Genomic DNA, 13,031 nt, shown 5'->3' on the forward strand with positions numbered 1-13,031 from the left:
ACTCGTGATGGCGTAAAATAATCGATTGATATGATAGATTGATGCTTACTTAACGCCCAGTTATAATTGTCTCGATATATGCATAAATATGAAAAATACACTATTTATACAATAGGAAGATTCTGAAAGATGGGGCGAATGGGGCGAACGATGGGAAATGTGTATGGTAAAAAAAAATAAGGGTGTGTAAGATAAGGGAAAACATTTTACATTGCATCAGGCCACATCAAGATCCCTCAGCAATTTTTAAAAGGTGTTTTATTTAGTTGTGTAGATAGTGAGGCTTTCTTTCATCCTTCTAAAGGCATCGGATTTGTCATTCCTGTCCCGACCGGTTCCGGGTGATGACTGCGAGTTTATACATTTTAAGTTAGGTTTTTAATGACAGTGTTAGTCCGAAAAGGAAAATGAAAATGTGTACTATACTATAAATTATGTATTATTTGTTTTATGTCTTGAAATCTTGAATATAAATTCATAATATTTGGCGTCATACTAAAATGTTCATGAACTAAATAAGATGCTGGCCAAATAAACATATTGAACAAGAATCGTTAAAACATTTTATACTATTTAGTAGATTCGAAATAAATATAGTGTGAGCCCTTGTTAATTATCGGCTTGTGTGCACTAAACCAGGGATACTCATTTTGTGCAATTTGGCAATTAACTTGAACCTACTGTTTTTTCATGGCTCTATAACTCGCAAAAACACTTATTTTTAGAAAAAAACGCATTTACTTTAATTCTTACAAATAAACAAGGAAACTTAAAAAAAAAAAAAAGATTTTATGACTATTAATGTCCCATATCACATCTTCTCTCTTGAATCAACAGTTGGGTGTAATAATAAAAACCACATGAATACATTTCACAGTCTTGTGCATGTTATGAAAAATATAAATACATCCTACGCATCTATAAAATTCATAACTGGTTTGTTCGACTTTCTGCTTTTGCAAGGTATATACGATTTCACAATATTCCTGCACTCTTCAAATCTGAATATGTATATGAAGGGATTTACTATATGCTGCATAAATGCCAGGATTTTTATCGGATATGCCAGCAGATGTTTGGTCTGTATATAAACATCGTCATCTATAATCTTAATCACTGTTAAAACAAAACCAGGAAAAGTGCAAAACACCATGAGAGAACATACTATTAGAATTGAAATTGTCTTTCCATAATGTTGCTTAAAGAATTTCCTCTTCCTCGGATAGAAGTTAAAAGCCATTTTTTTTAATTTGGCTTTGTCCATATCGATATAATAAAACGGAAGAAGATGTCAAGCTCACGGCCATTATAAGGCAAACAATACAGGAAAAGACATCCGAAATATCTTCTAAAATCATGTGATAATGTTCCTGATACAGCGACGCAATAGCTAACACCAGATGACAAACTGTAAATATCCATATACTATAGCAAACATGTTTTACTTTTTCGTCTGTGATGTTCATAAGATAGGCATTTGGAAATGCGACGGAAATTAATCGCTCTATCGCTAAAGTTGTCGTAAATAGGTATGAAGCTGTCGTTATAGTACGCGATATTGTTATTATCCAAATTACAGGAATATAGACACAGAAGCAATTTATTATCCCTGGTAAAAAGATAACGATACCAAGCAAGCCATCTGACAAAGCGATGTGGCTTATACACGTTTTTATTTGTGACACAAGTTTTTTGGCTTTAGCTAATATAAATAAAGCAAAGCAATTTATACAAAGTGAAATTGAGCTTAATGCTACAGCAAGAATTCTAATTTGTAATGATCCATAAGTAAACTGACATGTTTCATTGTTGTCCATTTCAGATAAAATGTACTGATTTTATATAATTCTATTCTATTTATTTATACCATAATTATTCTGTCATTTTTTATTTATTTTTTACTCGTTTTGTTAAACTCTTTTTCATCATTTTGTTTATGTGTTTGTTAACCATACATGTTGTCACTTGGTTTATGTAATCATACAAATTTATTGTCTTTAGTGTCATCAAATCCTTAATTAATATCCTATTCATCACCTGCATTCGATATATAGAGAATAATACATGGCAAAATCCGTATCATATGTCGTATCATCCCGAGACATCAATATCAGCCCGAGGGCCTTTAGGCCCGAGGGATGATATTGGTCGAGGGTGATACGACATGTGATACGGATTTTGCCATGTATTATACGCTTTATCATATATTTCAACAGAAGAGTATTATAGTATATGAACTGTTTTCTGATCCATAGCACTGGGTTATCTTCAGTTCTGTTTTTGTCTTGTTTCAAAGTTTTAAAATAACTGCTCAATTATTTATACGAAGCACCTAGGTTACCTTACAATCTGTTGTTTTGAAAATATTTTGTTTATTATTGTATATATCTAAGTGTTTTGTATTTTTTATAGTTGCATTGAGTGTGCCAAAAAATATGTTGTAAAAACTTGATGTTCGTGACGTCACATACAATATGAAAACTTGATGTACGTGACGTTTCATACCAAACAATGACGTCATTCCAAAAAATTACCTATTTTAGTAAAAAATTTCTTAAGCAAAAAAAAAACTAAAAAACTGACTTTAGTTAAAAAAAAAAAAAAAAAAAAAAAAGGTATGCGATACGGGTTTTACCATGCGATACGGGGTATGCGATACGGGTTTAGCCATGCGATACGGGGTATGCGATACAGGGTAGGTGATACAGACTGGAAAAAAGAACCTTTATTAGATATACAAAATAGCTGTATTTTGTACTAAATATATGATAAAACCTTTTATATAATGGTTTATCAATATATAGACATCAATTGCTATTTCACCAATTACCGATATTAAATCTTATTAACAAGACCGGTTTATAACATTAATTAATTCAATTTAAGATTCATAAGAAGACGATGATATAATGATCATACACTCTGGAAGGAAACAGTCGTGATGATGGATTTGTTTAACGACCTTGACTGGCTATACAGCGTCGCATGGTCGCGGCTGGTGTCCGGGGACGATTGGTGAGCATTTTGATATTTGCAGTTGGTCAGAAACAGGGGGAAGGTGCCATTTTGGTTTATGTGAGTTGTTATGGTTTGTGTTTTCCTATGTTGCTTTTTCCCTTGCTGTCTGTACTCGGCTGCTTTCAGGGCAAGGTTTGTCAGTCTGGTAGCCTCCTATCCGCGATAATGAAGTACTCGGGTCGATGAGTCTATGGCATAGTATCAACGCTGACAGAAAGCAAGCATAACCAAAGTGACCATATGACGGTCTATTATCTTATACCTAGGATTGAGACCCTCTGACGTTAGTCGGCATAACACTCCCCCATGCATACATAATGGGATTTGGAGTGTATGCTGGTGCGGCTATTTACATAATATTTTGTCCTGCTTTTTTTTCAGTTGTAGCTTCTGTCCTGCCTTTTTATTTTTCTGTCTATTCGGTGCTGCATGTTCATGAATAATTTATCCTGGCCTTTTTTTGTTATTGTCAACCTATCTTTATCTGCAAAGTCCTGTCCGGTTTTTCCCCCAATTCCATCCTCGCCCTAACGTCTGACACATTATTTGTATGATTTGTATCGACTACAGCATAAGAGTAAGCACATTGATTGCTATAAAAAGTTTTGGGCTGTCGTCCAAATTTTAATCTACAACATCAAATAATAAATACACTCATCAATGATACCTGCAGGTTTACAATTCTGTACTCCAAATGCCCGTTTCGTCTACAAAAGACTCACAATTAAGGGATGCTCAAATCCAAAAAAAGTCAAAAAGCCCAAATAAAGTACGAAGTTGAAGAGCATTGAGGATCCAAAATTCTGTAAGGTTTTCACAAATACAACTTAGGAATTATATTTTTATCGTAGAATAGCTTTGGAATTTAAGTGTTGTAAACAGTAGATTTATAACTATGACCATGTATCAATGACAATGTATGTCTTTACATACTCACGAACTACTGAGCTATATAAATAAGTCAAGACTACAATTAAGGGAAACATCTTTGTATGACGTGGAGTTGTTCATTTCTGTTTGTATATTACTGTTCCGCAATGGACAAAATAATCAACATGCATAAATGCAGAAACATCTAGATCCAATCGGGGCCAGAAACAAAACAATATCGAAAATAATCATTTACCTTGAACTTATCAATCATTATAAACTGCATCGCAATAACATTTCGAAGATAAAACTAATAAAGAAAAACCCAGAAGTTTACTTTCTAGTCCATCTAGTCCAAAGCATCATGTCAGACATTGACTTTATTTAAAACCAACAAGTAGTGTCTCCTCCATGATAGTCTTGAACATTAAAACTAAATACTAAATAAATAATATTGCTAATGTTTAGTGTTGGTGTTGAGCTTTATTTTATATTTTTAGTTTTTAATGCATTTTTATTTTTATGTATATTATTATTTTTAACTTTCCTGTAACCTTTGTATTTGCATGGTTTTATGAGAATAAACAAACTATCTATCTATCTATGAATTTTCCAATTTTTGTTCTTTTTTGTATTTATTCAATTATTGGACTATTTGCTCTCATGTTATTTGCACCTTCTGTTAATGGTGCGTTGTTCTTTATTGTCATATTTCGGTTAATAGATGAACTTTCGGCATTCGCATCGCAATCACTAAAGCGCTTGTATCGAATACAAGAAATTATTTTTTATTAGCAGCGGTATGATTGTGGTTTCCACTGTTTTTTGCTTTAATTTAACACAATTATAGGTAATCAATAGGTATACTTCTACCTGTAGCAGGTAATCAATAGGTATACTTCTACCTGTAGCATATATTTTACTGTCATGCAGCATGCGTATCGATCAAAGATACAGTTCTGACAAGTACATGCCAGGGATGTCATTGTGTATACAGCTTAATTTGGGCTTTGTTTTGTTTACTATTTTACACAAACAAAAGTTTACGAACTAACAGATAAATTTGTAAGAAAAAATAGATATTTACTGATAAGGAGGAAAAATATCAGTGATTTTGCTAGTCCTATAAAAAAAATAAAAAAATAATAGATATGACTAGTCCAAATACAATGGGCCAATCCAGTTAATTTCTGACAGGTGGGGATGGATGGGGAGATTTTTTTTCATACCTATCAGAAAAAAACATCATGAAAAAGTACCTATCAGATCTATAAATTAAGACCTATCAGATGTAGAGTTTCTGTTCATATTTGGTGGTTGGGCTTTCATTGGAAAAATTGACCTATCAGAATTTTTTACTGCAAGGATTGTACCCATCAGAATTTTAAGTACAATACCAGATAATGCATGAGACGAAACTGTCTACATTCCAAAGCACACCTAAGATCTGAAATAGGTATTTTTTGTAACCCCTCAGATGTAATTATTTTTAATTATTTACTGCTACAAGACCCTCAGAAATTTTTGCGTATTAGTGTACGTGTCAGATGAAAAAACCCAAAATTTCACCCCTAAGATGTATAAATTTTACACCCCCATCCATCCCCCTTTAGCAGATATTAACTGGAATGGCCCAATACACCTTATCGCTATTCCCGGCTGACCCTGCCGCTTGAACTTTTGGCGCATACAACAATCACTTTTTCATTGTGGCGTCAGCTATTTTGTTTTATGACGTCATAATTTTACGGGAACCTGTGTGATATCCAGTAATGGCGGACAAATAGCGATAAGGTTGTTGAATAATCTAAGTAAATCATGCGTTGTGTTTTCTATACGTTTAATCGTTGTGATAGCTAGAGCATATAATATAACGTCACACAGTATAGCGTTATGGTAACAACGTTACCATAACGTAATGTTAGTACTTCGCGTATTTTCCGACATTCTGGGGGCCGACAAAAGTGAAAATTTTATATGAAAATATTAAAAAATGTAAATTCACAATATAGATAAATAAATATTTAAAATTAATGTCCATCTCAAATAAAATAATTTACTTCCTTAACCTTAAATAAACACAATTAAAGTTATTTCTTGGTCCATTCGTGGATGTTTCTCCTGGCACACACGGCGGCTTCACGAAACGGTAATCGTCTTTGTATGTTACTAGTTCCCGGTTGTTGAGTTTCACGTGTTTCCTTTGGGTGGATATTGTCACATATCTCTAAGGGATATAATTTGACGATCGGTCGTGAAAAGCGTCCGGATTTTGTTCTCACTTCGGCTGCTCTTGTAAGTCCATCATTTCCAGTTATTAAAGAATCAACGACTCCAATTGTCCATTTGTTTCTTGGATACTTGTCTTCGTGGATTTGAACAACATCTCCCACTTTAATTGTCTGGTCGTTATCTCCTGTTCGGGTGTGGTATTCACGTAGCGACGTAAGATATTCTGATTTCCATCGTGACCAAAATTGGTCAATTACGAAAGTTTGTAGTTCAGCACGTTTAGAAATGTCGCTTCTGTCTGTGAAACTTGTATTTTCGTCGATGTCTTGTCGTGGATACGGTGTAGTTGTAATCCTTCTCCCATAAAGCAGGTGCGATGGTGTCAAAGGTTCCTGATCCTCGATGTCGGTGGATACATACGTTAAAGGCCGATCGTTCAACACGGCTTCAATTTCGGTGACTATTGTTTGTAAATCCTCCAATGTAATGTACGATCTTCCAAGAACTTTTCGTAAGCACATTTTTGTTAGTCCTATCAAGCGCTCCCACCAACCACCATACCAGGGAGCTCGTTTTATTATGAATTTCCAAGTCGTTCCACATACGGATAACGCATCATTTAAGGTTTCAGATTTGGTTAGTCTCTCTAAAGTCTCGGATGCGGCCATGTATGTTGACGCATTGTCAGATATCATCACTCTCGGCAAAGACTTGCGGCTCGTAAATCTTCTGAACGCTTGTAAAAAAGATCTTTCTTTAAGATCTGTGACGACCTCTAAATGCACTGCGCGCGTTGACGCACATGTAAATAAGCATATGAATACTTTGCTCCCTTGTCCGTTATTGTCTTTAACATATAACGCTCCAGTAAAATCAACACCTGTGACGGTAAACGGTGGTGCTTCCATTAATCTTGTCTTTGGTAGAGGTGGAGGATCTGGCGCACTGTACGGTTTTCCGGTTACTTTACGACAAGTGACGCATTTACGAAGAACTTTTTTCACTTGTTGACGTATTTTAGGTATCCAATAATTTTGGCGAATCTCGGTGACTGTGGCTAATACTCCTGAATGTTTTAAATTCTTATGAACTTCCGATATAAGCAATTCAGTGAAATGATAATTATTTGGTAATAAACACGGAAATCTTGAATTTTCACTAATTGGAGCATTATGAATTCTCCCGCGGCAACGAATAATTTCTTTCTCGTCTATATATAGTCGTAATTGTCGAATTAAAGTATTGGGTGTGTTCGATTGCGACTTCAAAGTCCTGATTTCTTTATCAAATGAAATCCTCTGAGCACTTATTATCCATTTTTCTGTTGCAGCTTGTAGTTCCTCGCATGTGATGAATTTGCTCTGTATTCTCTGTGAGCGTGATTTGCGGCAATTCGCTATGAATCGGTAAATCCACGAACTAACACGTAGTATCTTTGTTAATGTACTGTATCTCATAACATCCAGTATGCAATGAATGCCATGTGTATTATTCCCTTCAATTGTATTTGTAACGTTCTCCTCTTGATCTATATTCGTTAAAAGAATGCATGTGTTAGGTGTCCACTGCGGCCAAGATTTTGAACAATTGATCCATTCCGGTCCATTAAACCACAGTTTAGCATCTGCTAGTTGTGAAGCGCTGATTCCTCTTGTCAATAGGTCTGCAGGGTTGTCATTCGTTGGACAATATTTCCACTCTGAATCCTGTGTTAAAGATTTAATTTCTGTAATTCTGTTGTGAAGGAATTTTTTCAAATGTTTAGTCGTTGTTAACCAGTGTAAAACTATTTGACTGTCCGACCAATACGTGACTTTGTTTATTGATAAAGCTGATTTTACGTGTGTTGCAATTCTAGCTCCTATCACAGCGGCCATTAGTTCTAATTGTGGTAATGTCAACGTCTTTATAGGTGCAACACGGCTCTTAGCAAATACTAATGTTGACTGCTGTCCATTTGTAATATAAACAGCTGATCCGTAGGCTTTCTGGCTGGCATCAACGAAAACATGTAACTGTTTTGGTTCATCTGTACTCTTAGTTAAAATCTGTCTCGGTAACTCTGTGTTTGTTGAAAATTCTAAGTCTCTAGCTAATTCCATCCACTGTTGTTGTACGTTTAACGGTAGTGGTTCATCCCACTCAAGTTTGTCTTTCCAGAGGTCTTGCATTAAGATTTTGGCCCTAACGGACACTGGCGAAAGTAATCCCATAGGATCGTAGATTCGAGATGATTGACTCAGTATTTCACGTTTTGTTATGTTTGGTTCCTTAATATCTGTTACATTAACTTTATGAAAAGAAATTGTATCTTTTTCAGTGTTCCATATCATTCCTAGTATTTTTACCGTTATGTTCTTTTCGGCTAAATTTTCGTTTTTTGCAATTTCAGTTAAATCACTGCAGTTTGAGCTCCAAGATCGCAAATTGAATCCTCCCTTTGACATGACATTTCTCGCATCCTTGAAATATGCAATGGCTTCGTCATAAGTCTCAACGCTTGACAGAATATTGTCTACATATAAGTCCCTTTTCATCGTTTGTGTTATACTATTTTCATTTTCGTCCAAGTGCTTAAGTAGAGTGGCATTTAAAATAAATGGTGAGCATGTTGCGCCAAACAATATCGATTTAAACCTGTAAGTTGTAAGATTGCTACGTGGGTCGTCGGGGTCAGCTAGCCAAAAGAAACGTGTAGCGTCACGATCCTTCTTGTCAAGTCCTATCTGTAAAAATGCCTTTTCAATATCTGTACTGATACCATATTTTCCGATTCTGAATCGCATTAATATTTTCGTCAAGTCATTTAGATTTGGTGGTGTTGACATTAAGCAATCATTTAAGCTGGCTAAATCTTGCTGTGGTTTACAACTACAGTCGTACACTATACGAATAGGGGTAGTCTCGGAATCTTTTTTAACAGGATGGTGAGGAATGTAGTGAATCATATGATTGTTGTTATCATCTTCCATATCTGGAACCCTCTCTATAAATCCTCTCTTTTCTTGTTCATTGATTATTTCACTGTATTTTTGTAGCAAGTGCGGTTCCCGGTTTAGACGTCTAATTATATTATCGGTCCTACCTTTAGCAATGGCCATATTTGAAGGCAAATCTGGGTGGTCAACTTTCCAAGGCAACTTTGCTGTGTATTTTCCATTCTCGTAATCAATAGCTGTGTTCTGGTATGTCTGTAAATAGTTGGTGTTCTCCTTGTTTTCACATGTATTGATTCCTATTGACTCAAGTGTCCAAAACTTTTCAATCTCTGTCTCCTCCAATTGATGGGATGAAATGACGTTTAAAAGAACTGTAGATCTTGAATGCTGGCTGATATTTCCAATAGTTGGTCCTGATAACAGATATCCTATCTTTGACTGTACAGCGGTGGGTCCTTTTCCTCTTATGATTTTGTCCTCAATAATTTCCCAGTAATAATCCGCGCCTATTAGTAGGTCGATCTCAAAACGCTCTCCACTGTGTACAGAATGTGCAAGTTTAAGTCCTCTCAAATGTGGCAAGCTCTTTGTAGTATGTGAAATACTGTTATGAATCGGGACGGCAATTTCCGGCACAATGAGTGTGTTTATACGCACATTTTCTCCCGTGTCGGTCTGTAATTGTATTGTTGCAGTTTCCAAGTTACGAACTTTCTGAGATAAATCTCCGAACGCAGACAGTTGAATGCTGACTTTCCCCGTTGTTTTAATTTCAAGTTTATCGGCTAATTTCTGAGTGATGAAGGAACGTTGCGCTCCTTCGTCAAATAAGATGTTACATTCTGTTTTTACGTCGTTATATATAACTGGTGCAGTTGCTGTTTTTAGGAGAATGTCGGGACTTACTTGTGATGCATGCAATACACTAGTTGTGTCTGATGTTTCAACCACGTTGATAGCTGTCTGCTGTATTTTCGGCTCCTGCTTCGTATCTGTAATGACCTCTTTCCCTTTACATATGCTTGTATGATGCATTCCATTACAATTTTTACACCGTTTTGTAGACTTACATGCGGCCACCCGGTGTGACCCTAAACAGTTAAAACATAGTTGTTTCTGTTTTACTATTTGATTTCTAGCGTTTGCGTCTGTTACTTCAGAGCACTCCGTTGGATAGTGCTGACCTGAACAAAAAATACATGTATGCGTATTTACCTTCTTCCGTGTGTCAGTTAATTTACCTTTATTGTGTGATCTTGGTTGTGTACCTGTGAAAAATGCTGTGGTGTGCAATCTGTCCGGTTCCATGACTCCCTGTCCTGCCTCAAGTATTTCAATCTCTTTAGTTATTGATTTTCGTAGATTTTGCAACATCAAATTATCTCTCCCGTGTTCTCTTGCAATAGATTTTCTTACGTCAATCGGTAACTTGTCCAAAACTACAGGTACCAAAAGCGAACCATACATCTCTGATGTTTGACCAAGTGACTCTAATCCTCGTACGTATGATTCTAATCTGTCTCCGTAAGACCTTAAACTAAAAGCATCATTTGTCGGTGCGGGTAAATTCATGAGTGCTTTCATGTAAGCATGTATCAGTTTGCTAGGTTGTCCGAACCGATCTCTGAGAAGGTTGACTGCGGTTTCGTAGTTACCATTTGTCAAAGCGAATCCCTCTACTGTTTGCGCGGCGCTTCCCTCTAGCTGGGCTTTCAGATAATTAAACTTTTGGATTGAAGTTAATGTGTCGTTGAAGTGTATGGATGACTCGAAACAATCCCAAAATGTCTGCCACTTGAGAATATCTCCATTAAAATAGGGTAAGTCTAACTTTGGAAGCCTATGGTAATTAGATTTTGAAGATCTCGGTTCTGACGGGACTTGAAACATGACATTCTCTGACGGACGGGTATGAACTGCAGGGGCGTGCATTGAATACTGTTGGTTGATAGAATCTATTGCACATGTGTTCATATCAACTCTAGCTTCGGGTGTGAAATTATATGCGTCTGGGTTAAGTCTGCTCGTTGAAGGACCAACAATATCATGCGAAATTATAGTACTTGTTTCAAAGGACTTAATAAATTTCCGAATTTGTCTAATTTTACAATCAAGTTCGTACATATACTCATCTGAGTCGGTGATTTCCTGCTCCAGATTTTCCTCCGATGTCTGTTCCAAAAGTCTGTTATTCAGGTCAATTAATGTTTTCTGTTTCTGCGTGACGGCATCATCAAGGGCTTTCACTTCGTCAACTTCTGTGTCTGTTTTTGACTTTAACTCGTCGAATTTCACCAGTAGCTTCGTGACGGCTCCTTTGTGTCCAGCACGAACTGACTTCAGCTTTGAATCCATATATATCCAAAGGTTACGGCACCATTAAATGTTGAATAATCTAAGTAAATCATGCGTTGTGTTTTCTATACGTTTAATCGTTGTGATAGCTAGAGCATATAATATAACGTCACACAGTATAGCGTTATGGTAACAACGTTACCATAACGTAATGTTAGTACTTCGCGTATTTTCCGACAAAGGTGTATGTAATTATGACATCTGAAAGGCTAATATGAGGCAGGAGTTACCTGTGAATGGGGATGAAGTCTGATTTTTTTTTTAAATCAACAATGTTAAAAAGAGAAACAGAAATACCTTAACGTTTCCAATGTTGGTTCTGTTGAGATTGTAGTTGTGATGTTATTTAAGTTATGACGTCATATGCAATGTATACAAAGAAACCCAGTCATCAAGTAACGTTTTTAGGCAGTTAAGCTGCCTTATGTGAGCACCCTGGTTTTGTGTGCTACATGTACCCAATAAGTGCTGAAATACGTGCCATTGTTATCATCTAGCTGCCTACTATATTATTTATAACTTATTGGACAGTTTTTTCATACTTTTCATTCTGGATTACAAAAAATATAACCAGAAAAACCTTAAATGATCGTCGATTTTCCCAAAAGTTTTGAAGTTGCACATAGGAAGTAGAGCACATTAGGAATCCTTATGTAGCTTATTATTCCCTGAGCTTTTGGCTAAGCTGTCAAAGAACAAATGTATGAAATATTTAATCGCCGAAAATCTCTAAAGACAAGTAGTTTAGATTTCCCAAATTGCAAAAGTCGTAGGAATATTGTTTGTCGTCAATATGTAGTCAACTACGTATATATACGTCAGTATAAGTTCAACTGATCACGCGATTGGCGGCAATTTTGAATTAGAAGACGAAATTTCTTTTCAATTTGGACGCAGGTGTTCAAATTAGCGGCGGTCCGATGTCTGCCACCTTCCACCTTTGCAGTCGGACTTTCTACTTGCCCAAGTTACTAGCTACGCCCGATGGACCTTGAAAGAAAAAAATAACTTTGCAAACATTTTTAACAAAGTTTCCTAATAAACGATCTCAAACTTATTTTCATCGTAACTATTCATGTTCAATTTGTTCAACCGCTAGCTTTATCTAGAAAATCGCCGATAAATAATGTGTAAATCCAAGCAAAATTGTATCTCACTATCTGTCAAAAACAACATTCAAAATAAAATGGCTGCCACGAGAAGACAATACAATATCGGATCCGATTCTGGAAGCGGATAAGGGTAATCCCGGGTTTTGGCTTTAAACTAAAAAAATCCAGACAGGTGACAAAATACATTTATGCATGGTAAATATATATAAACACTAGAATTGAAAACCAAAAGAAAGAAAAATCAGAAAATATTTTGTACACCAATTTTAATGTCAAAATCCAATACAATGTGACAGTTGGGAACAGTTTATTTAACAATATATATGTTCCTGGTAACAGTATAAATTTTCTTTATCAGGGATAAATGTTGGTAATGTATTTTAAATGCTTTTCAAGTTAAACATATTTCTGCAATTTTAAGGGGTATTTTTTTCTTCTCAATTTTGATAGGTCAGTCAAAATAGCTGGAAGTTTCTTATATAAAAAAAAGATGTGGTATGATTGC

General features: G+C 35.7%; 2 protein-coding genes across 8 annotated transcripts in view; one reads left to right on the plus strand and one right to left on the minus strand.

Annotated features, from left to right (window-relative positions):
* Positions 1–2,933: 2,933 nt before the first annotated feature.
* LOC134692096 (YEATS domain-containing protein 4-like) overlaps positions 2,934–13,031 on the plus strand; it is a 32,609-nt gene continuing 22,511 nt past the window's right edge. Inside the window, exon 1 of one of the 7 annotated variants that reach the window (XM_063552490.1) lies at positions 2,934–3,015. The gene's annotated coding sequence lies outside the window, so the exon portion shown is untranslated. Of the gene's footprint in view, positions 3,016–4,626; positions 4,782–4,928; positions 4,954–13,031 lie in introns of those variants that run through there. The other 6 variants (XM_063552484.1, XM_063552487.1, XM_063552485.1 and 3 more) reach the window with 6 other exon arrangements.
* Positions 5,979–11,414, minus strand: LOC134692456 (uncharacterized). Its single transcript, XM_063552907.1, has one exon. It carries the CDS (start codon positions 11,412–11,414, stop codon positions 5,979–5,981), a length of 5,436 nt encoding a protein of 1,811 aa, XP_063408977.1.

This window comes from Mytilus trossulus, chromosome 12 (assembly GCF_036588685.1).
Source record: "Mytilus trossulus isolate FHL-02 chromosome 12, PNRI_Mtr1.1.1.hap1, whole genome shotgun sequence".
NCBI classification, from domain to species: domain Eukaryota; kingdom Metazoa; phylum Mollusca; class Bivalvia; order Mytilida; family Mytilidae; genus Mytilus; species Mytilus trossulus.